We start from the raw sequence: 25,947 nt of genomic DNA on the forward strand, positions 1-25,947 counted from the left end.
CCGCCTCTGATTGGTGGGGCGTGAGGCGCGGGGCCCGGGGCGGGGGCAGGGAGGGGGAGCCGGGGGGCGTGTCTCTTCCGCGTGCTCGGCCCCGCCCCGCGCGCGCGCGGGCCCCGCCCCCTCCGGCCCCCGGCCGGGCAGGGCTGGGCGGCCATTTTGGGCAGAGCTTTGTTATGGTTGTGGGGCCGCCGGAGCCGCGCCAGGGCCCGCCCGGTGAGTGCGGCCCCCGCGCCGCCCCCTCCGCGCCCCCAGCGCCCCCCGCGTCCCCCGCGTCTTCACCCGGCCCCTGCCGCCCCCAGGCCCGCCCCGCCGCCCCCCGCGGCGCCGCGGGCTCGGTGCGGCCCGGGAGCGGCCTCCCGCCAGGCCGGCCCCCTCCCCCCCCCCCCCCCCCCGCGCTCGGTCCCGCGGCCGCGGCGGCTCCGGGGGGGGCAGCGCGAGGTCCCCACGGGCAGGGCCGGACCGGGGTGGGCGGCGGGGCCGGGGCTCTGCGGGTTATTGTTTCCTGTTCAGCCGGGAAGTTCGTAGCGCTGACACTGCCGGAGCTGAGCTCCTGTCATGGGGCCGTCTGTGAGCGGGGCGGGGGGGGGGCGGGCCGGGGCGGCGGGTGAGTCCCGGGGGCCGGGCAGGGGCGACCCCGCTGTGGGCTGGAAACGAAACCGGGCGGCCCGGCCGTTCCCCTTCGGCTCCTCCCGGGCCGCGCTTCCCGGCTGCCCCCGGCGGGAAGGGGCGGTCGGCGGCCGGCAGTGACACGTGGGCTGCGGGCAGCCGGGGCTCGGCTCGCCGTGCCCGCTGCCAGCGAGGCTGGGAAACTTGTCAGGTGCCGCTCGGTGTCTGCTCGTAGGGAAACAACGCCCGGCCCGAGCGTGAGGCGGCTCTTTCGGGCGTCAAAGTTATTTCCGTGTGTCCGGTGTGTTTGATGCCCCCTTGGCCTAAGGTCTTGCGTGGTTTGACTTAAAGGGCTGGGGCTGGACTTGGTCAGAACGCGGCAAGCGTTTCCAATATCCATTTAAGACTTTGAATTCAGTTCAGTTTAGTAACGAGCTGTTTTGGAACGATTTTAGAGCAGTCAGTAGGTGTCTGCACAAGTTACGAGTTTTTAAACAGCTTTAGAGGAACAGTGGCTATTTAAATTTTTACAAGTAATGGTGGAATGGTTTAAGAGTGCTGTTTAAAGATCTTATTATATTAACATGACCAGGTAGGTCAGCCTGCCTTTCCCCGCCCCCAAGCTGTGAGTGACACAAGCGTTAGTAATGTTGATAATACTCTGAAACGTTGCAAGTGCCTGAGCAAAGTGTGGAAATAGCAAAGAGGGGGAATGGAGATAACAGCTGAGATAATTGGAGCACCATCAAAGCTGAGTTTACTGTAGAGTTGACATTGCTTCTATAAAAATGTTAGGTGGTTATGAAAAAAGCTTATGCAAATGTTAGTTCATGAATGAAGATGGCTGGTATTTCAGTGAAAGGTTCCCCTTAAAGCTTATCCATTTGGAGACGAGTATCTGAAACTTTCATTTTCTGACTCAGGAAGGAAACAGGTGTAGAGCAGTGGTAAGAACAAATAAAATTCCCAAATTCTTAAAGCAGCTTTTCCTCTTGCACTCTTTCACTTCATTTCTGAAGGAAAGTCCCTTTAAGAAGAACTTATTAGAAGTTTTGTATTTGGAATAGAAAGGCTTCAGGTGGTACTTCCTTATGGTGTTTGGTTTCTTTTACAGCTGTTTGTAGGGAAGTGCAGCAGCCCTCTGCATTTTATATTCATCTGGTTTATAGCCTTAATCCTATATGACACAGAAGTTTCCATTGCAGATATCATACGAGGACCTAAAGTGAAAATATGCAGGGAACAGATGGCATTTAAAAAAAAACTCAAATCCTGTTTTTTCTGCAGTGTCTCAGAAATATGAGGAGCAGAATGCAGATGTGAAATACAATAAATCAAATGGAAGTGCATACTTTCTGAATGTTAGGAAAAAAATCTTCACTTTGAGAGTATTTACAGGGTATGGTCACCTTGTCTCACATATGTGACTGCTGCATGGTGTTACTGAATCTTGACATTCCTGTTTTAAATTAGGAAATTAAGTCACTACAGGAAAAATAATACTCACTAGCATTTTCATTAAATGGAAACAGTATTTCAGGAGTTGTGGGATCCTTATTTTAATACAGAAAAATGCTGTGGTTAGATCTGTGAATTTCTTCAGGAGTGTGGGATGTCAGATAATGTTGTTCTTGCCTTTACAAAGTGAAGAAAAACTATCGGCTCAGGAGTTAAAGTTACCTCTCCCCCCCCCCAGTTAGGAGTTGTTTGAAGTTAGTTGTGTAACTGCTGAATTGACTTAGCTGTGAAGTGTACTCCAGGGTGTGCTTTGTTTGTTTGTCTGTACGAAGAGATTTGGAAAAGGGCTGACTCTGTTCAGTAGAGCTGAAGCTTTAAAGCACCTCTCTCCTGCGGAGTGCTGGCTGTGCTTGCATGGACACAGCTTTTCCTCACAGCTCCATAGAAACCAGGGGGTGACTGTTGCTCTAGCTTATCCAGGGACAGGTCATACTTAGTGCATTTTGCACTTGATGAGGTAGTGTGTGTACCAGAAAGTTTGTCTGGGATTTTTGGTTTTGTGTTAATTTATTTGTAGAGGCAGGAGGGGTTTAGTTTTGGTTCTGCAAATTCAGCAATGTAAGTAGACATTTTACTGTCACTTATGTAGCGACCAGGATGCCAACTAAATCATGTGTGGCTTTTGTTTCAGCAAGAGGAATTGAAGTCCATGTTCTCTTTGCTTGTCAGATTTGATGAAAAGCAGTGAAGTTGGCAGAAACATGGTCCTGCTCAGAATACTTCATGAAAGCCAGGATGTAGTTTAACTTGTGTACTGTAACTTTATATGTTCACGTGAAAATGTGCCAAACTTTAATGAGTTACTGTATGGTCAGAAGATAAATCTATGGTTTTGGGAGTGGATTTAGGTAGAGATTGATAGTGGCTATGTGTCCACTGCCCTGTACATGTATGTGCAAACACTGGGCAGACCTAGAAGTTCTAGGTTAGACAGGGCTGTGAGCGTGTCAGTAAGCAGGGAGGACAGCATTTTGGCTTAATTGATCATACATATGAGTGATCAGGCTGTATCACTCCAAACTGGAAATTCTTGATTGAAATGTGCAACTCCTTCTCTAGCTGGTCTTTGAAAGTTGAAAGAAGAATTTTCACACTTGATACTACTTAAACCTTTCTATTATTAAACAGCAAACAATTTTGCAAAGTGTTGGTGTATGCAGTTCTATAATATGACTAATCTGAAATAGTTGCACTTCCAAGGTCTGGCTTAACAAAAATGCTTTGAACCAGTGCAGCCAAACATGACTGAGGTTTTCTGCAATAAATGATGCTCAGAAAGAAATATTTTACAGCATGTGACCTTGTGCCTCAGGGACTGTTGTACATTAGGGAGTTCGCCAGGAGCAACTGAAGTTCTAGGACTTACAGACATTCTAGCAAAAATGCCAGTGTTGATTTGTTTTCTCCTTGAATCTTGTGATCATTTCCAGTTCAGTGTTTTGCATAGTTTTATCATCCTCCACACTGGAAGGAGGATCACAGCTCTGTGGTGTGAGGTTAGTGGCACTCGATAAGAAAGTATGTGTATAATGTTGCCTAAATGTCCTTGGTTTTAAGAATCCCTTTTTTCAATACAGGAAGAAATTAGACATTTTTAAATAAGTTTTATTTTTGGTGTCTCTTCTAGGTTCTGGAAATCTGTGTAACCCCCTCCCCATAGCATATTTGCAACATACAGAGTATGTGGCAATGAGTGAATGAGTGACACTCTCTTGGAATTTTGTCATCTTCAGTTTGTGATGAACAAATAACTTGTAAATAAAGGACCGAGTCTGCCAGGGAGGTACATGGTATTATTCTGGGCATAGAAATTATTGGTATTCACAACGTTGCTGGTGAAGGTGTATGGTTAAGATTACAACAGGTCTCCAGCCTTTCAGCAGAGAGGAGTGTTTTGCCATTGTGTTACAATGCGTCATCCATCATCAAGGGATTAATCAGGACTCACGTGAGATGATCTGAAAAGACCTTTGATGTTAATCTTAAAAAAACTCAACAAGGATCTCTCATCCTGAAAATATTGAATGTGCTATGATCTTGACTGTTAGTTTGGAGAAACTGTCTTTCTTCTACTTTGAACTCCAGTTAAAAGTAGAGAAATGGGTTAATGATAACTTCAATGTCTTCAGGGTGACTGGGCCTTCTGGAATGTTTAGGGAGCTGATAGCCATGGGGGTGGGAAAAGTTCCAGAATGCTGAAGAGTTGAGGAGCTTTTTCCCTCTCAACATGTAGAAAAAAGGCAAGACTTGGGTATGTCCAAGGGAGAGTGTTCACATCAGGGAGTCTGTCCGGTGTTATGTACTTTTTGGTGGTTTCAGTTCCCTATATTGCAATAATGTTCTTACTGAACACGCAGATAATGTGATCCTAACAAATTCAATAAATGGTCTGAAAACAATAGCTTTGGATTCAGCCATTTTGGTGTAGATGGGTTCAAATTACTGTGTTTTGGTATATTGCCTACACAGACAAGTAGCAGCTGGTAGGGAAGCAGTTCTGTGGGGGAGTATCCTGGGGGTTGTAATAGTTCCTAAATTATCATGACTCAGCAGCATCACTGTCACGAAAATTCATTTGTCATACTGGAACATACAGAAGCATTTTAAATAAGGCAATGAAGCAGTTTCTCCATTCTGCTGAGGAGGGGTGGGTATTCAGCAGGAGCTATCTTGTTCAGTTTGGGATAATGTGATATTTGAGAAAGTTATGGCTGTGTAACAAGATTTGTAAAGAAAATAATGAAGTCTGAAAAAGAGAAACCATAATTAAGGATTGGGAAAAAAATTGATTGGTTAGCTCTCCAATGGTTTTATACATCATGTTTCATCAGACATAAGCAGGTGATATATAAAGCAGCTTAAAAAAGTTACCTGCAGGTATAACTGGGAGGCACTTCCAACATCCTGTGACTGCCTCTGAGCTGTCACACTTGGTAGGTGGGTCATGTCAGTTTTTTCATCATTGATGCTTTGAACTTGAAAGCTTGATCTTTGCCAGTAAAATTTGACTGGTTGAGGGTGGGTTGTTTGTTTGGTTGTTTTGTTTTTTTTTTTAAAGCATGGCTATATTTGATCTCAGAATATGATAGTAGATCCTTTTTCTGCTGCCAAACAATGCTGGGATACAGGGTGGTCTGTGGGACTTCCCCCAAAACAACACCTGCTAAAGTTGCCTTTCGTTCAGGGAATACTGAAGTTTTGGTCTGAAGAAAATATTTCTTAAAAGGTATCTGCAAGGAGAGTTTAGTCAGTTTTCCACATCCATCATGAATAAAACAAGCAGTTATGAGTTGAAATTGCAGCAGAATATGTTCAGGTGAGGCATTAGATGCAGGGACAGGCTTTCAAGCCATAGGAATAACCGAAACAGATTGTAGGGATACACTGGAGAATGCTGGTATGCTAATCTGGTTTCATTTACCTTCCAAAAAAATATCCCAGTAGGGGTATATATAGCTGCATAATGAATTCCAGTCTGCTGATAACAAACTTGTTTCTCTGATACTTCATGAGACATTTTAGGGTTAATTTTTGCACCTCTGCAGGCTGAAGATCACTGTACAAATTGGTGAAGAAGGGAGCATTGCTTAGTTGACTTTGAAAGATATCTGATGGACGAGGGTAGAGCTAAATTCTTTTAAATGTCTGGAAAAGGTCCTTAACTGTGCAGTGTATGAAGATTCCCCCCGCCCCCCCCAGGATGTTTTGCTTGTGTTCCCTAATTTATTGTAGGACACTAGGATAGAAGAATGACAGTGTTTTAGTCTTGGCCTGCATAGATTACCTGGAGAAGAACAGCACAATAATTCTCTTCGAGATCTAAAGACAAAGTCCAAACCAGCTGGACAACATTTTGTCCATAACTCCTTGCTTTATTTTTACTCAGTTTCATGGAGTAGATCATAGAGAGAACTCCAGGAAAACACTGTAAATGTGCAAAGAGGATATATGCCCCAGCTGCAGCAAATCATTAGATCACAGGACTAGAGATCACTTTCTCCCCCACCTTTTTTTTTTTTAAGCCAAGACCAAACTATATATGTATTAGTTTTGCAGTTTATTTTTTATGTATATGAGTTGTTTTAAACTTCATTGTGTTCAGTGACTTTTCTGCATTGATGTTTGTTAATACTTTCTCAATCAGAGAAAGTGCTGAAAATGTTAAACCAGTGAAATAAAAACCATTGCAGACAATGTAAACTTTACAAACTGTAATGCAGGTGTTGTACACATGCTGAAAAGTGCTGAGTGAACATGTCTTTGTCATGTCCTAGTTACAGACAAATAAATGTGGAGTTTGATCATATTGTCCTGGTCTTCATGTACAAGGGTTTGGAAATAATCCAGATGCAGGGAGGGGCAGAGGTATGAGCTGTCCCTCAGTCTTGGCAGGTTGTCTGTAGGGGAAGTACCTATAACTGGAATGCACCTCCCTTCCCAGTTTGTAGTACTGTTCTTGTAGGACCCAAGCAATGGTATTGAGGGGAAGAATTAGTCCAGTACTGGTTAGGAGAATGGTCTCTTATTTCTGAATGTCCTCTGTTTTGTTGACTTTCAATTCTTCTTCCTCTTTGCAAATGACATGTCTTCTACTTGCTTATCCTTCATCTGGAATGCAGATCTGTACTTCCCTCTACTTGATTTGTAGTCTCTCTTGCCTTGACACAAATATTTGATAAATAGTCTGGTTGCATTTGAAGCTCTTTTCCATAGGAAATGTGTTTTTCTCCACTCCAAACAGAATATATTTAAATATAAATGTGCTGTAGTAGCAATAATAACCCTGGTAAAATACTGATTTATAAAATACCCTTAGTGGGAAATACCCATCCCATTTTTTTTTTAAGGTGCTGGAGAACTACTTACTTAACTTCTACTTAGGCTCCATCCACATTTCTGGAAGACAGGTAGGCAGGATGTATGCAGCATCCAGTGGGGATAAGCCAGTAATTACATATTTGCAATTCTTTCCTGATGATGGAGGACATTATCCTGGTGTGTGCTGCTGTGCAGTAGAACTGACTTCGTTCCTTAAGGCTTTGGGCAGACTGCACAGATGGGCTCTTCATTGCCCTTTCACTCATTCTGTCATGAGAGTTTGGGGACAAGAGTGGTACCTTAAAGGCATCCATGACAAGGTGCTGTGCTGTGCAAGCTTCTGGGCAGAACAGAGCCTTATCTTGACTTACTTGCACAACGTCTGTAGATCAAAGTGCAGTACAAAATAGATGTTTGATTTTGTTCCTTAAAGAGCTAAAAAGACCTTTGGATTTGATTAAAATAATAGAATACCTTCTGCAGATTTGAAATAGCCTATTTCATAAAATGCTACAGCTGTTTGAAAGTTCAGAGCATTGTTCACATTTAAAGCCTAATACTATTTAAAATGTGTTTCTTTGGTTTGTATCAGTAGTGTCAATAGATGCACTTATTTAAGAGAGGTGTACAGTCCCTGAAACCCTCCTCCCTGAAGCAGGGTAGAGCAGTAAACAGATTTTAATATTTCAGGTAAATATCACAGTTCTTTAACATAAACAGTCCCAAAGACAGTTAAAGGGGCACTGGAGGGAAGTGGAATCTTCACAGGCACAGGAGAGTGGCTTAAGGGGATGACAGCATTGCCAGGGGCTGCACAATATGAAACATGCAGGAATAATTGGTAGTAGGCATAATAGCTAGAAAGTCTGTGCTCTCCTATTTTGTGCTTATGAGAAGTTGAACCTTTTAGATTTTACATGTTTTCAATGGCTTTATCTTGGTATTCTTGCTGCTTTGAGGAGTGAACTCATGAAAACCCCTTGGAAGGGTTCATTTTTGATGTATCACACTTGCTGGCTGAGGGCCAGAGACTTATCATCTTACACAGGCTTCTGTACAGGTTCCCCAGATGCTGCCTTTTCCAAAATGCACTTTGGGCTTTTGAGTTAAGTACAAATTGCTTCCAAAGACAAGTTTGCTGGCTTTTGTATGGTAACCTTGCTTGCAGAAACTTGGATCAACAGAAGCTCGAAGGGCAGGTATCATTCCATCAATAGCATTTCTAAAGGCGGTGTTTTTGTCAGTGGTGTTTTCTTGTTCGACGAAGAATCTTTTCTACAGTCCTGGAAGTCACTTTTCTCTGTTACTTGGTTGTTACTCTTGTATGCCCTTCTATCTTTAATTGCTGTCAGAAAGGAAAAAAATAATCTCCTTATCCCCTGCACTTGAGATCTCAGTATGTATTCACACGACCAGAGTGCTAAGGCTTTGTTCAGCATGTGGTTTTGTGGGAGTATGTGTTTGTCCAGAAGTTTTGAAGGAGGTAAGACTGGGTCAGCATGACCTTGGAGAAGTGGCAAGTAAGTATGTGAAGGGACAGGTTGTTTGTGAAGCAGAGCTGTGTGAGATATCAGTTGAAGGACTGTCAGTAGAGAAAAGGGGAGTAGGACACAGATGTATGGACCTTTCTTAACCTATTTTCAGTTCATTTAAGTTTGTCATCTGGTTTGTATAAATGCTCAGGTATGTAACCATTGGTATGATTTTCCCCCACCCCTAGCCTGTTACTCTGGAAGAACTTTTGTATGGCCAAGCTTCTGGCATGTTTTCATCTTGGAATACAGATTTATATAGCAGTGTTCTGTCTAGAATGCAAAACAGTTTTGATGACTCTGCAAGATAGATTAATTTGCTTTAAACTTGAAAAATAAGGTGTTAATCTCTCAGTAATAGCTGCTCTTCACTAAAACATTTAATATCTGTATCTGGGAAGATTTTAGTTTAGTACATGATTAACATTTTAATCCATCATTTAGTGTTATAAAATGGGCTCATATTTCTGTAATTCTAGAAAACCTGTTATGAGTGATGCTCAGCATTTTTAGATACTGGAGTTGTGGGTTTTTTAGCAGCCGGATACCATTTCAACAATGTTTTTTGCAGTATTTTTACTTAATAGGGCTGTCCTTTATATTTGTGTAGTCATTTTGGAGGGCTGACTGTGGGATATAATGGGAAAAAACGAGTGGTGATGGCATCTCTGGGATATAGTTCTGGTTGCTGTGGCTCAGATGCGTGAGCTGTGCCAGTTGTTCATGCCATTCCAGAACATCTGCAATTGTCCTCTCCAAAGGGAGCTGTGCAGACACGGTGAAGGTGTGTCTAGTTGTATTCATGGAAGTGAAAGCAAAAGGAAAGTAAGGGTTTTTTTGTAGATACTTGATGTATGTAAACTGGAAATGAATGATCTCAACTTGTGAAGATGTGGCTCACCAGTTGTTACTACAACTGAATGAGTTGTGCTGCGCTTGTCTTTTACAGTGAGGCCTAATAATGCATGCCAAGTTGAAGCAGAGTTTATAATTATGTTAGAAATGGAATTTGCTGGCACAGATTGCCCAGAGAAGTTGTGGATGTCTGGAAGTGAGCAACCTGATCAAGTGGAAGGTGTCTCTGCCTGTGGCAGGGGGGCTATAACTAGGTGCTCTTTAAGTCTGTGTGCCCAAATATTATTTTCTTAATGAAATGCTTATGTAAGACCAAGCCATGTTCTGTTTGGGTTTTTTTCAGGATAGTGAGATTTCATGTGAAGCTTTTTGATATCCTTAAGGAAATCAGTAGCATACTTTTGACTCTTCCAGAGTTGGACCCCAGGCTGTGGCTCCCTATTTCTGTGAATGTATTGGGTGAATTGGAGGTTATTAGAAAGAGATATTTTAGTGAATACATATTGTTGTAATTCCTTATTTTAAGGTAACATACACCCATTCAGTGACACTACTCCAAAAATTAGCTAAGTGGAAAGTGGTCTGTTTTGAATGTTTGGGCATATCTGCTTGATTAAATAACTTTAAAAGAGCTTCACAGAAAGAAAACTGATGAGAGAAGTAAATTCTGTTCTGCCTTCTGCATCCATTAAATTGTTCACTAATGCTTCTGAATGCTTTTGCAACCCAGCTGACATCTGATCTTTAGGAATATTACTGAAATCCCCATTGACTTGGCTGGTTAGAAAAACAAATTTTTATTTCTTTAAAGTAAACATGTTTTATTTAGAGTAAAGACAGAAATGCAGTGAATTAAAATCGTGTCAGGGATAGACAGGTGTTGCCCTTATGACCTTTTACAGCTGCTATTAACTGGATTGATAAATGTGTAATGAAGGGTAAAAGTTTACTTTTATGCTGGTTTTTTGCTAAAGGTTCTACGTCATTGTGATTTGCTGTTGCAGGAAAGGAAAAACTGAAGTAGAGGCTGCCGTTTATAGGATTCCTGGTAGACAGCAGTGCTGAAGGGAGCTGGGGATGTCTGCAGGGTACTGTGAAGCAGAAAAAGCACCCAGTAAAATGTGACCATTTCAGAAATGTGCACTGCAGTACGTAATGTGGACAAAGGTTGGAAGCCCTAGTTCCAGGTATTCCCAGAGAGGGGCTGGAACAGCACATCATGGCACAGCAGGCAGCCTGGAGCTCAGGGGAGACTGCTTCCCCTTGTGTTTTTACAGCCTTGTAGGCCAAGGCAGGAGATGGAAGAGGAAGTAATAGGAAAAGTGCACCACTGCTAAGGCTCATCTGTTCTGTTTCTTAGGACTTCTGAAGTATCTTGATCCATTTCCAGTGAAAAATGTCATAGCTCAGTGGCTCTGATTATATGTAGCTTGTCTCTCTAGGCTCGTGTTCTGGTCAATGTAGGTCTTTACATATTGAGCACCTCCTTGGTTCCCACTGCCAGGTGTATCTGAAAAGCTCAGCTTGAGACTCAAAGCTTTAGAAACTGGTTTAGAGATTAAGTCTGATCAAGTCTGTATTAGGAGCAGAAATGAAAGTAAGCAGAAGGCTGAAAACAGCCAGGCAACTCCGTTCAACTGAGGTACTGCAAGAACTTTATGGAAGGGGTATTAGAGAATGGGGGTTTGTCTCTGCACATGTTTCTTACTGTGGACTGTGTCTCTTTAAATTCAATGTGGTTGTATGTTCCTTCTGTTTTCATGCCAGTTTTTAATACTTGTTTAGACAAATACACTATAAAATCTGGTATATAAAAGAACACCTGACAATTTTGTTTGACTCAGTGATAAATACCACTTTTGCTTGCATGTAAAATGACACAGTGATATTTAGTTGTGAAACTTAGGCACTTAACAAGGGAAAACATATTTTGGAACAACTAAAACTTAAAAAATAGGTAGCATGAAGTAGCAGTTAAGACATTTTTCATGTTTCACATAAAAAGTGATATTCTAAATTGTTAACAGTTCTAGTGACCTTTTAAAAATAAGTGGTACCCAGGTGCTAATGCAGAGTTTAATTCTTTTTCGTACTTAGATTACTCACCAAAGACTTAACCATTTTGATGGGCGAAATAATATTTTGGGGTAGTTGACAGGTTTTTTTTCTACACCAAAGCTCATTAATGCAGATTTCATTGTTCTGAAAGGAGGTATGCCTTTAGAGAACATTTCATTTAGTGATATTACTAGTCTTTTCTCTTTTTCTGATTCTTATTACCAGAAATAATTCACATTTTAATTCATTTAAAAGGAAAGCAAGAATTAATTAGATTTGCATTGACAAGCACTTTTGTTTGCTTTTTTTCTGGAATTGGGAGTGTTTACTGATGATCTTTGTCCTTGTGTTTTCCATAGTGAAGCAGAGATCAGTTCGATTGAACTGTAAATGCAATAATAGAAGAACTGAGTAATTGTCAAAGGTCATTTCAGTTCTGTGTAGTAATAGAGGAAAAAATAACTACGTTAGATATTAGGAATGCACAGTTTTGCCACTGTAGAAATGGGCCATACTCCCAAATCTTGAACATTTGATGCTGTTTTGGTGATGATGTACCTAAAGAATAGGGTAAAGGCTAATAAGGATGACTGGAGGCATTCAGAAGACTTCCATGGAAACTCTTAGTTTGAAAGAGGCATGACTTGATGAGTCCGTGCACCTTGGGTGAAATCCTGAGTATCATGAAAAGCTGAATAGAATGTGGTTGGACACTTTGGTAGCACAAGAAAATATCCAGTTGAATTGAGGCAGGTTTTTTTTAATAACTCCAAGTTGAATTCTACATAAAGCACAAATAAACTGTGCCCACTCTCATTTGGGAGGCAAAAATGTATAAATGCGTCTGAAAACAAAGCAACTAAATAATACAGACTCTGGCTTAAAAGTCTAAGTATCCTGGGAGTCCTGATGCTATTTATTCTTGGTCTTGCACTTTTTTTCTCAAGAATTTATTACAGGTTGCTGTCAGAGAGGGCAAAGGAGAGACTTTGGGTCTTTCCCGTTAGGATTTTGTGATGTTGTTGTCAGTAGAGTGGTAGGTTATGGAAGTGGTCTCGCGTAGGTTGCAGATGTGCTGTTGGACAGGATTCAGAGTGTGTGTGGGAAGGGGGCACGTGGGCTAATCCTGGAGACCAGAGGGTTTCAGTGCTACTATAATTTACAGCACTTCATCTAACAAGGTTTTTGCTTTAGCAAAAAGTATTGCATTTAAATGTGGCATCTGTCGTTCTCTTTGTGCTGGGACATGCCCAGGAAGGCGATGACTGAAGAGTTGTGTATGACCCTACTGAATTTTGGAGTCAGCTCTAGGTATTGTCCTAGGCTGTCTACTTGCATGTTAGGCACTGCTTAAGAAACTGCCCTGGTTGCTCATGCTAACAGTGGTATCAGAATAGCATCTTAGGAGACCCAAATGTCTGCAGGATCATCTATAAATTGGTGGTTGGAGTTTTAGAAAATGTTTCACCTTCACTTTGATTATGCTGAAATACAAGATAAGACATGCAGCACCACAAACTGTTGATAGGCTTTTCCCTTGCCTTTTCCAAAGGTACTGGGAACCATTTTGGTAAATGGAACCTGTGGTGTTTTTATTTTTATTTTGTGCTCAGACCTCGTTCTTACTTCAAAACTGCAGTTCTGTGGTGTTCATTTATTTAGATACCTTAAATCCAGAGAACAGTTCTCTCTGGGCTTTCTTAGGTCCATTTTTCACATTGCTGTGAACCATTCTCAAGGTTCATTAAATCAACTTCTTAAATTTTTTAACTTCTGTCAATAGCTTGACATAGCTTAATTGCTATACAGTTTGTTCTGAAAAGCATATTTATTCAGAAGGTAATGAATCTTGTTTAAATACAGTCAACTGCATTGACTTTGTCCCTGTTTTATCTTCTACTTACTGCTCAAACGTTTGGTAGTAGACTTGGAAGGTCACATCTGAAGGAGTTCTGCACCTGTACAGAGTTCAGCAGGATGGGAAGTCTGTTCTGTCTGCAGCACGTGTTCCATTATGTCCATTATGCACACTTTAATATAAAACCACATTTCTATGGATTAGAACTTCAGTAGTTTGCAGTGTGTGACGCTCAGTAGATTGTAGCACAGGGTGGGGTGCCCAGAAAGTTCCCAGGTCAACAGTGTGTGGCCTTGAGCACTCGGCTTTTTCCTCATCTTGGCTGGTGGTTTATGTGCATTGTGAGGCTGCTTGTTCTTACTTTGCCTGTAGAAGTGTGGTTGTGGCTCAGAGCTTAGGTGCAGAAGTGTTTCCATCTTTCCAAACTCCTCTATACAACAGTAACATCTAGTTCCAGAAAGGGAAAAAAAAAAAAAATTAAGGAGCTTATTAAAGGGGTGACCCAGAGGATATAAGGTGGTGATTATTTTACTGTTCCCCAGGGTGTGTTTATCTTGAGCCTTGATCAAAATCCCCTTTAAAACTTTTTTTAAAAGTTAAGAATGACATAACATACACAGTGAAAATCAGAAGTGATCGAAGAATGGAACTGTATCCAAACAAAGAAAACAAACTCGGATAAGTCAAATATAAAAGCATAATAAGACACACATAAAGGCATCCTATGAAACAACTAATGGCATCAAAACAGTAATAAAACTTGTCAGTTGTTTTAGGATCACTAAACTATCTATTTGCTTCTGGTTAGGTAGGATGGTTCAAGAAAAAAGGTCATAGCAGAGTAACTCAGGTTTTGGTGTGGATGGTGGTATTTTCCATGGAGAAGTTAATGGAATACTGTTTGTATTGCTGTCATCATCCTCTTGAGAGGGTACTCTGGCTGTACTGGAGCAAGTTAGGGATGATGTGGGCATGTAGAGATGAGGCATTTGGAATGGCCAGGCCGACCTGCAGCCCCAAGTCTCATTTGAGCAGCAGGTTTTAAAATTGCTGTGAAGTGTGGAATCGCTTTCATCAGCTGCATGCAATTTCTCTAGTCTTCCCTTTATTCTGATTGTTTTTGTTGCCCTTTTGTGGACTAAATCTGGGAAGTGATCATTTAAAAGTAAAAATGCCCTTTTCAGGGACTCTTTTTTAGGTAGATTATTTCAGGTTCTGTTTTGATCGGAGATCAAATAGCTTTTGGCACTTGCACTATAGTTGCTCAATTTCCCTTTCTGTTCTTCTCTTTAGTCATACTTTGTTGTGTTTATGCCACTTATATTGATGGAGTTGTGTTTGGTTTTTTTCCAGTGACGACAGTTCCTGTCTCACCTCTTTGATGGAAGAGGACTATGACCCAGAAGTGAACTCTTCACTGTAGAACAAGAAGCTCTTGTGGATAAATTGTGTCCCTTTAAAAGCAGCACCCAGTCTACAAAAAATAGAGTAGAAGAGATTATTTTTGGACCTGGCTTTTTTTGTTCATGTGACCTATGTTTCAGCATGTAAATGGTGAAAAACAGGGAGAACATTTGTGCCTGCTTCTGAGCTTTATATCAAGTAGTGCTTAGCTCTGTGGAGCATTAGCCAAGTTACGTGAAGACTAGAGTATATCCTAACATTCATTTTTTAAAATATTTTACCTTTTTTTAGCAGATGTATGTGATAAAAATGAAATTTATATTTTAAGAGCACTTGGGCAGATGCATCTTGTTTAGATCTCAGCATTTAGGGCAAACATTTTTATGTAACATCTTTTTTCCTGAGTGTTTAGGTTGATCTGCTGCAGATCATGAACTGTCCAGCAGCCTTGAGTGTATCTGTTTAGAATTAACCATGATGTTGCTCTGAATGTTGTCATGCAGACTTGACAAACCTTTTTGTAATGTAAAGGCTGATTTCTGTACTACCACGACCAGAGGAAATTTAATGAGGTGAACGTGGGCGTGGCTTTTTTAAATATAAATTACCTTCTTAGGTATCTTTTTTTTGTAGTGAGAGTGCAAAGAGAGGGTAAAATGAGCAGCTGAGGGGGTGAAGGGCGCAGTTGGCACGAAGTGCGGCCTCTCGTGCTCTGCTTCGAGACGCACTATTGCCTCAAGGCTGGCCTTCCAGAACTCTGGAGAAGGAAGGAACCTGGAGGTCACTGAAGCACACAAACTGAGGACATTGGACTGCAGAGGCCAAACTCAGGGTGAGTGATCATATGTATTTACTACTTTGCTTATACTGTGTTGACTTGTTTCTTGGTAAATTAAAGTTGAAAAATGAAGCAAAATGGTGAATTGGAGAACCTTCCACAAAAAAAGGTGGAATTCTGAGCAGTAAAAATGGCTATGATACGTTGGAAAGAACATAAGGGTGCAGGAGCTGGCATATGGTTGTCTTTCAGGTCTCTGATCTGCTTTGAATGTCTCTTAACATCACCAGTTGGTCATATTTGATTTACAGCCTCTGGAATAAAACATGCAGACTGTGAGACAATGAAGGACTGTACCCCAAATTCTGTCATGTCTTGATTTTTACATCTGCTTTGTGTAGCTTTTCTATGCCATTGGTTCTGTTTTCTTCCCCCTCCACACCTATTCTGTCATGGGTGTGTTAATGGTAAACAGGAAGTAACTAGGACTGTTAAATTTCTTACCTGTTTCAGTCAGAGGAACAAAGTCAGCAGGAGAAGAAAAATGCTCAAGTATAATACAAAAAACTTCAGAATTTTACCCCCTCCTATTTATATGGGCCAAATACTGAGAGATAAATTGTATTGTTATTTCAGTTTGGATAAGATGACAGGGAATGTTCTTCTCATTTACAGAGCCTGGCCATGAGGTTTGATGCCTCATTTTATTGAAGGGAGACACTGGACCTAAATGGCGCAGCATGACTTTGTTCCTGCCTGGCTTAACTTCTCAACACCACAGTCAACCAAGGTAACAGTAATACAGATCAGCTTCTTTCACAGCTCTGGCCACGGGTAAGACCAGTTTGTTGGTTTCTCTGTGATTCTGTGTGAGACAGGTGGATTTGTGAGCTATTCTGATCAGATCCAGGCTCATTGATGTTGCTGGCTAATCAATGCAGTTATGGATGCTGTATTGAAAACTGATACAGGAATGTGAGGGTTGGTGGTTTTTTGAGTTAGCCAAATGTCACTGCTGGGCTGACAGGCTCCTGGAGAGTCCAATGAGTGCTTCATTTACATGACTTTTTACTTTCTGCAGTCCCCTGCAGCCACCTTTGAGAAACATGGAGAGCATCTTCCAAGGGGAGAGGGCCGCTTTGGCGTGAGCCGCAGGAGACACAACTCTTCCGATGGATTTTTCAATAATGGGCCCCTCCGAACTGCAGGAGGTGAGTAGGAAGGATCAGAATGCAGCCTGAGAGCAAACAGTTTGAAATATTCTACAGAATGAGGAATTCAGCAGAATAGAAACATTTTCCCAAACTGTACCTTTTCAAAGCATCCTAAGAGGAAGCTGTGCTATTCTCTTCTCCCCTGCAATGTGCTCAGGCCTTAAGAGGTTTTCATAGTAGCTGTATGTGCATTGTGTAGCTTGAGTTGTTTTCTGATATAATCACACAGTACTTAATAAGTTCAGCTCAGCAGTTCTTTAGTGAGCACTGGCTGAACAACAAGAAAAACAACCTGATATTTCCAGTATTCTGCATACTGTGTTGATTTTTTAATTTGCATCCTTATCTCCTTTTGTTTAGACTGCTGGCATCAGCCGTCCCTTCTCCGCCATGATTCTGTAGATTCTGGTGTTTCTAAAGGAGCTCATGTTGGGCTTTCTGGCAGTCAGCCTGGCTGGCATGGTCCCTCACGGGGCCATGATGGTGTGAGCCAGCGTGGAGGAGGAGGAACTGGAGTTCATCGCCACTGGAATGGCAACTTCCATTCTCGGAAAAGTTCCGCCTTTCAAGAAAAGCTGCCTGTTGAATCTAGGGAAGAGAAGAAGGAAGATAAAGAGCATTTGCAGTTTGAGGAGGAAGACTTTGTAAGTGTGTAGCTTCTCACTAGAAGTGGAAGGTGTGAGAAATGGCTTTTCAGATCTCGTTTGCATTAGCATTGATAGGTGGTGAGGATCTAGAATTGCATTCAATTCCATGTTTGAGACACAACAAATTTAACAAAACTTTTTCAGCACTTATAGGATGCTGATTGGTACCCACAGCCCTCAGGACTTGAAGACCTGTTGGATTATGGGGTTTGGCTCCTATGTTTTGCCAAATGGTTATTGTGAACTGAAGGCATTGTAACATTCAAGCCAGGTCTTCAGTGAAACCCATAAGGTGACAGAGGAAGAGTAGTTGTACTGACTTTGTGGCTTTGTTTACAAAGCCTTTTTTTTTGCTCCTAGAAATACATCTGTTCAGTTTGTCTTCAGTCTGCATGCTTCAGTCTTCCTTCACTTTGATACATGTTGGTGTTTGTGATAACCTTTCCCAAGCTTGTTCATGACATGCTCAGACTTTAGCCGCCATCTGCCTTGAATCTTCTGTAACAGTATTATCAGAGATGTTTTCCTCTCTGTTAATCGGTGGATCAGGGTTTCTTGAGTCATTTCTTCCATCAGCATCTTCAGCTGACCAACTTTCTTCTTATTCAGCATTTTGATTCATGTGGTATTATCAGTATGATAGTCTCTTACATCCTGGCTCTATTTTTACTGGAATATCTTTAGTTTTTCAAACTTTATCAAACAGTTCTTGGGCTTAGAATTTTCATCTTAGCATGTGCCTTCCTTAATGCTAATACTTTGAGGGATGTGCACCTTTTCTGCTTTCTCTTTTCAGTTTAATTCTATTTCTCCTGACCCCTGAAGAGTGTTATATTATCAGACCATGTGTTTTTCTTTTTGCATCTATTTCTTGCTGTCTCTAGGCTCTTATAGACCAGTGTAAGGAGAATATCCTCTATAAGGTTCTGGTAACTCTGTCCCTTCCCTTAATGCAGTTCCTCTGTCTTCATCTTCAGTGCTAAAGCCTTTGCTGCCTCCTGTCATAAGAGGTTCTGGTGATACTGTGCACACTTGTGTGTATCATCATCATGAGGTTTTTGCTGTCTTATTCAGCATTTGTCTCTGGAAGGTTGTTCACAGCTAAAATTGTTGTGGCAGTTTGATGGCTTCTGCTGAGGAATTTACGAGTCAGAGTGAAGTACTTGAATACCCACAGCTGCTTCAGGCCAAAATCCAGAGCCTCCACTTAAACTGCCACAGGAGGTAGTTTGATTTAAGCTGCTGGGTTTTTTTCAGTGAAGGGCCTGGGAAGTGATTGCCCGCTCTTGTTCAGCTGCTGCTGCTTGAAGCAAGAGCCTGCATCACAGAGTGGTTAACAGCTGGAGAGTGGGAATAAAGCTTGTGTGTGGATTTCTACTAGCTGATTTCTCAAGAATATTGTAATTCAGGCTTTCTATAAGCCTGGGTTTTTTGGGTTTTGTTGTTTTTTTTTTTGACTGTCAGAAGTCTGTTGAAATCTAGAAATATTTGCAACTGTGCAATGATTGCAACTGTGCAATGATTGCAACTGTGCAATCTCTTGTTGTCTATCTAGGTCTAAATCTTTCTTCCACATACTTCATTCTCCTCTTTAGTGCCGTGATGAGTGCCTTCCCCAACTACATGGCTGTTTCTTCTCTAATTACTTCCCTCATTTTTAAGATGATAATACCACTATGCTGGCTGGCAGCAAGCTTTGTTCAGTAACTCCTGTACTGTCTCTGCCATAGTGGTGAAACTGATGTATGCTGTGGTTAAGTGTGTAGCTGTTGGGCCTGCATGGCTGACAACACTTTTCCTGAGAGGTCTGCAAAGCAGGCTGTTTGTCTGAGCACCCCTGCTGTAAAACTGACCTGTGGCTAAAAATTGAAGCACTTAAACAGAGGAGTTTCTGGAGACCGAGGCAGGAATTTATGCTATGGTGTGACATTTTTCCTTACTCTTATAGAACAGAAATACCTACTATTTCAGATGCTCACTATTAGGGAGTTATACTGTCACCATAGTAACTGACATATGAGGAATTCATTAAAAAGAGGAAAAAGATGGCTGTATTTTGAACTGAAGTTATCTGGGACAAGGGAAGAGGAATAACTAATCAAGAACATTTGTCATTGAATGCTTAGATTTTCTTCATTCTGCTTTGAGCTTGGACATGTCTGTAGTTGTTCCATCAAGTTGAATTCTGAAACTGAATCTCATGTAAGTGTGCAGAGAGCACTGCGTCTGCGTGCACTCTTGTCCTAAAAAGTGGACTCTGAGGTTTGATACAAATTTAAATGTGGCTCTTTTTTTGTTAGTAAATATATTCTTTCCATTATGAATCTAGTATTGCTTTGGGGTGTTTTTTAAAATTGGCTCATGCATAATTACTGTATTAAAATACTTATGAAATAAGGATAGAGTGTTCATTTACTAATGATGTGGATTTTATTTTATTTTTTAAGCTGCTGATCAAATACCTAATTTTTTAATACATGTACTGGTTGGTAGAATCTACTTAATTATAGTAGAAGACTAGAGGAGTTATCCTGAACCCTCTGGTATTTCCATTGGAAATACAGCAGAAACCAAGAAGGCAAACTCAATTTTCTGATGTCTTGTGGCAAAGCACTCTCTTCCACTCCAGCTGCTGTTCATAGAAATCTACCCATCGTCTGGGTTCTTGGAAACAAAATGTTAATACTGATTTTTTTTTTTTGTTTTGTTTTGGGTTTTGTCTGTTTGTTTGGGGTTTTTTTGTTATATGTGATATAACAATATATTCATTTATATTGTCTTTTTACAGCCATCTTTGAATCCAGAAGCTGGAAGACAGAACAACCAGAACAAACCTTTAGGGACACCTTCTGGAGTATGGGGTAGGTAAAAGTCACTCTACACAGTGCTGATGATGGAGCAGAAAGTTGTAACTGGTGTTTAAATGCTGGAGTTTTCACTCCAAAATATTTTAAAGATTTAAGTGAAGCAGACAGTTTGCTGCTTTCTGTCCTTTGCTGTTTTCCTCCCACAATCTTCCCTAATCTCTTGGCCTTTTTGTCTGTTTGAAACTGTGCTTGTCTTGTCATAAAAAAACAGCCACTGGCAGTAATGTCACTGTTCTGTGTTCGCTTCCTGTCGTGCTGCAGTTACAGTTTCACACAGACATCACTTGAAGGGCAGAGCAGATTGGAGTGAACTAGACATTAGTTCCTGACTTGGGATCTTCATAGTAGAAATACAGCAAAGCTGTCATAGTTCTGTGGTTTGAGTTTAGTTGATTTTTTTAAACTCAGAACAGCCTTGCTTTTGATCTTGATATACTCTGTGAATCTATGCCTTTAAAAAAAAGAGGTGAAACAAGGTACCAGTTCTAGCAGTTAAACACGGATAGTTAATAACTAGTAGGATTAGATATTGTAAATAGTACAAATGCAAAAGAAACTCAAAAACACTTCTTGCAATACTGTTGAGTTGTATTCTTTTGTATTGGTCTGTATTCTTTTCTATTCTGTTCTTCAGGTATCTGTTGTTCTGCTCAAAACCTAATGACAACATTTATAAGGCTTTTATCTGTTTATACTATTTGTATTTTTGTAATTGTAATGCTCCTGGAAATGTGTTTATTTGGCCTAAGAAGCATTAATGTGCTTGTTTGTAAGAGCAGTGTGCCTTTTGAGGTATAGGTTATGTAAATATTTTTGCTGTGTTAGTGAACTAATAAAGCTGATCCATGGTTGCTCAAAAAAATGCTCATACCTGTTCTGATTTCTGTAGAAGGGTGCAAGGCTGTTAACTGATGTCACTGTAGGTTTTTCCTTTCAGCGTCAAGGGAGCTGTTGTGTTTAAATTAGAAAAGATTGTGTTTAGATATCCACATCAAGTATCTTCTCTCAGAGCTGAAACAAAAGAGCAGCTGATGGTTCCAGAATCAGATGTGCAGTGTCTAAGATGGAGAGGGAGGAACTGGACCAGTGTACTGAAGCTGTTCTGAAACTGAACATTTGTATTTCAGAATCTCTTGTTCTCTTTTTACAGAAAACCCCCCTAGTGCCAAGCAACCTACCAAGATGCTGGTCATCAAAAAGGTTTCAAAAGAGGATCCTTCTGCCGCCTTCTCAGCTGCATTTACATCACCTGTTTCTCACCTGGCAAATGGCAACAAAGCCACCACCATTGTCCCAAGTGTCTACAAAAATCTGGTTCCTAAACCTGCAGCTCCTCCTTCCAAGGTACAGAGGGTTCCAACCAAATTAGTGAACTGCAGATCAAAGGAATCAACCTGCCAACAAGTAGCAGGAGTTGGAATCCAGTAGTTTCTGGGCAGTGGCTTTTACAGTAGAGATCTATTTGCTACTAAAGTTGTTGTTCTCTGTTAAAATGCCTTTTATGTTTGTCCATAGGGAGAGCTAACCTCTGACTACAGTGCTGTCCAAATGGATGGGTGTGTCCTCATGCATGAGACAAATCCTTATCTTAATAAGACAAAACGAGCACTGCTGGAGAGGTGGAATGTGTGCTGCTATGTGCTTGAACTGTTCACATGACTACCTTGAAAAATCTTTATTGGGTTACAATACTTTGATGTGTCCAGAACAATAGAGGCTAAGATCAGATTAGATTGTAACATCCTGCAATTCAGGTGTAATTTAGTTGAGCCTTAAAAACAATCTGGAAAAGCCATGGAGTTTGTGCTATAGTTCTTTTACTGAAGGAAATACAGTTGTGCTAAAAAAAAAAAAAAAACAAGTTTGGTTTTTTTTTCCCGTAGTTCTAGGCTTAGTCTTGCCCGTTTTTCCGGAGAAACAACTTGTATAGATGCATTAGAAATTTTGAGGAATTAATAGTGAAAGTATTTAAAAAGCTAAAAAAAAAATGCTAGCTGGGTTATTCTTTAAAGAGATGTCCAAATACTTTGAGTTCTAAAATGTATTAATTACTAATGCTGCCTGCGACATTCCAACAAAATCTTCCCTATGATTACAGTAGAAAATGTTTAACACACTTGAAAGATAAAAGCAAAATAAGAGACTCACAGCTTCTTTTTGTAAGAAAGCAAGTTTAGAGCTTCTTTCCATTTTGTAAATTTTTGTTAATTCAGGTTAAATTCTGCCAGCTACAGAAAAAATTGTAGTGGTTAAAATTATTATCAAATAATCTTGTCTAAATACTTAATTTGACAGCTGATCTACTTCTTGGTGAGATAGGATAAATTGACCCATTAGAAAGGATGTTTATAAGGAGTTTTTCATTCTACACACAGTTTTCAGTCCATATATGTTCTTGTTTAGAATAGGTAAACAAAATGCAGTTTCTAATGAGTAGGGAGCCTCCTGTAGCTTTTATTTTTGCTTTTACAGTTTGATTGATACATATCGATATAGCCTGATTGATACATATAGATACAGCCTGACCTGGTTTTAGTCTGGATGTTTTGTGTGTTCTTTGAAACAAAAGGCCAGAGATACAGTTTCTCACCAGACTGTTAGATTGTCTCTGGCTTCAAAGTAAACAGAATTTTAGTGAATCACAATGCATATAGCTTGTCCGTGTTACTGGCTGTTGTATGCAAAGATAATTTCTGAGGTCAGAAAGTTAATGCTGTACCAGTGTAGAGACTGAGAGATGAAAATGCACTTCTGAAAGTTATGGGAATGTGTATTGTTAGTGCTGGTCATGATATACCCGTTGCATTACAATGTAGAATTTAGTCATAAAAATCTGCTTAGGTAATGTAGCAGCTTTAGGAACAGATACAAGTGCAACAGTAATTGCACAGCAAGTTGCTCCTTGCAGCTTGCTGTGCAATTACTGTTGCGTTTGTTGTAACTGCTTCTGAAGCCCATGGACAGAGGTTTTTCATTAATTCAATCAAGGAGAGCTGCTCTCTAAGCTTTTGCTAACCATGTTCTGAAATTAGACTATGTAGGTTTTGATTCCTCAGATAAAAAGAATGCATTATTCAGTGCTCAGAGTTGGAATAAAACTGACTATGAACTGAAGGTTCAGTATCCATCAAAATATAGTGGTAGGGCTTTTTTTTTGGCTTGCTTTACATGTGACATAGTTAATTTGCATTCCAGATCGTTTATCTGTATTTAAATCAGAGATTATGGCAATATGGCAATAGTGGTACCTGCCTACATTCCTTTTAGTTAAGTTTTTACTTCACTGAATCCAGTAGGCCTGGATTACACCTGGATTTATGCAGGAAATATTGCAGTATTGATAAAAAAGGAAATGTTCTTTGGCTAGTGGAAAAGGTATTAATTTTTTAGATCAGTCACATTAAGCGGGCTATTAATATGTACTTCGTGATTTAGCTGCTAATTTCTAAGTGTTTACACACTGACGTGGTGCTGTGATTACTGGGGCAGTGTGATATTCCTCAGTGGTGGCGATTGCAGTGGGAAGAATTATCTGATGTCATCAACAGTGCTTTTGTTAATGAATGGTGACCATTAGCAAAACCCAGAAGTGGGGTATCAGCATATCCTTAGCCAGAAAAGCTGTGTGCATTGATGCCTTTTTAAAGTCACAGCCTTCATGCAGCTGTGGTAGGATGCATTAGCCTGAAGACTTCTAGAAAGTTATCCAGGAATTGCAGTGCATAAAGTAGTAGAGGAGTCAAAACATTCCTTTCCATAAAGTCAGCAGTATTGGAAAGTTGTCACAGGAAAACTGAATGAAAAATTATTTTGTTAAGTTGTACCAAGTAGTTCAGAAAGGAAGAGAACTGATGGCAGTGAAACAAGTGTGTTCTTTCTGGCTAATCGAGATGGCCAATAGCTCACAGTCAGGCGATCCATGAAGGTAACACTCAGCCACGCAGGGAAAGCAAGGGGGGTCTAGCTTGGATCTGTCTGAGCTGCGAGCTGCCCCTTTGTGGAAGCCTGGAGAACAACACTGGGCAGCTGAGAGTGGGAATGGAAAAGTGCAACCCTGAAACTGTGGAGAGAAACTTCTTGTCAGAGTCATACTGTGCCCTAATTTTAGTGCAGGCAATAAATATTGTGCAGATCAGGATATTTCTGAGGTTTGGAGGGGATGTTTTTAATGTGTGCTGTGAGTGCCATAGAATCTATTTGATAGTGTGGGATGCTCATTTTTAAGTTAGAGCGAAAGAGTAAAGCTGATGGCCTCCCCATGCAATGTATTTTTTTTTTAATTCATAGAACATAGTAGATAGTGACAACATACTGAAATAGTGCCTCTCTTCTCATTGCTGGCAGATTGCAAGATCTGTTGCATCTCAGATTTAGCTGAATCCCATCTGTACATGAATTATTTTGAGTGACTTGAAGCTGACTTCAGAAGTCCAGTGGGTCAAAGGAACCTGTATGTTTTAATGTTCTGACAGTGTCTTGCTAGTGCCACTTGGTACAAGTTTCTCCTTAGGATTGTTTTTGTAGAGACTCTCACTTCACAGTGTTTGTCCCTGACTGATAAGAGTGCTTCAAGAACAACATTCCAAGTAACAAAAACTTATCTTTAAGTCTTTGCTCTTCAGCCAAATGACCAGTATATTCAAAGGGATACTGCAGAGAGTATCCAGGGTAAAACAGCAAGTGATCCTGCTCTGTAATAAATTGGCTGCTTTTGCTTCTTGTTATTGCTGCTAAATTGGTGCAATGATGAACACTTTCAGGGCCCTAGGAAATAAATAATTTTCATTCTCACTCAAAACAAAACTATTGCATGATGATCTTCTTCTTCACACAGGGAAACTTCCTATCAAGTGATTGGAAGCCTTTCTTTGTGGTGTGCAGTGTTCCCCTAAGAAATGTCATTTTAATTGGGATTTTTTTTATTTCCCATCTGTGAGTGGCTCTAAGGTGAATTGTATTACACAGTGGTGATTCCAATTAATGAAGGGCAATGCTGGATTTTCTCTGTGAGCTCTTAATGGTGTTTTACTGAAGGGTGGTGCCCATGAACCAGAATTGTGTGTGATTTGGGGAAAACAGAAGATGCCAGGGGAAAAACAACAGGTGTTGAAGTAAACCTGTTGAGACTGTTGTTGGAGAGGGAAGAAGAAAAGGAAATCCATACAACAGCCAACACAATGTTGCTTATTTATTTCAGTATTTGCAAGCAGCCCCTTCTCATGCCTTCCCACTTACTACCCTGTGTTTTGTGCTCTCTGCAATACAGCCAAGCCCATGGAAAGCCAACAGAAGTGAACATAAACCAGGCTCGCTGTCCTCCACCCGTGACTCTGCCTTTACCAGTCCAGTGTCTGTAACCAAACCAGCGGTACTGGCAAGTGGCTCAGTCCTCACCTCTCCCAAAGAGGTAAGGGTTGGGCTTGGGGATAGGCTGGGAGCTTTTGTAACTATCACCTACTAGAGCATAAACTCTAGTTTATGATAAATCCCTCTCTGCATGTGGTATGTACCTTTGCACCCTTGAGGGATGACTCACTTGTACATTCTTGGCACATTCTGCCACATCAGTGATACACTAAAAGAAAAAAAAATGGGGTTTATCTTTCTGTAAAGCCATTGATGTTTGTTCAACTGTATTAGAATTTCCTTCCAGTAAAAAAGAAAGTACTAATGCTTTAAGTGGTGTTGTGTAACAAGACATGTGTTAACTTGGTGTTATGGGAGTGCAGATACAAGAACTGATGTGAATAGGTAGGCAAATTGATTCCCATGATGTTTTTCAGTATAGGAAA

The 25,947-nt window shown here is 40.8% G+C and overlaps 1 protein-coding gene across 1 annotated transcript in view; it reads left to right on the forward strand.

Annotated features, from left to right (window-relative positions):
- Positions 1-119: 119 nt before the first annotated feature.
- The window catches only part of GPBP1L1 (GC-rich promoter binding protein 1 like 1), a 32,427-nt gene continuing 6,599 nt past the window's right edge, over positions 120-25,947 (forward strand). The window contains exons 1-8 of the mRNA XM_084211532.1: positions 120-213; positions 14,599-15,481; positions 16,103-16,217; positions 16,509-16,638; positions 17,002-17,285; positions 20,077-20,149; positions 21,306-21,499; positions 25,422-25,562. Coding sequence (XP_084067658.1) covers positions 16,158-16,217; positions 16,509-16,638; positions 17,002-17,285; positions 20,077-20,149; positions 21,306-21,499; positions 25,422-25,562 — 882 coding nt within the window. The 5' untranslated portion in view covers positions 120-213; positions 14,599-15,481; positions 16,103-16,157. The remainder of the gene's footprint in view (positions 214-14,598; positions 15,482-16,102; positions 16,218-16,508; positions 16,639-17,001; positions 17,286-20,076; positions 20,150-21,305; positions 21,500-25,421; positions 25,563-25,947) is intronic.

Source organism: Fringilla coelebs, assembly GCF_963513975.1.
Source record: "Fringilla coelebs genome assembly, chromosome: 9".
In the NCBI taxonomy this organism is placed as follows: domain Eukaryota; kingdom Metazoa; phylum Chordata; class Aves; order Passeriformes; family Fringillidae; genus Fringilla; species Fringilla coelebs.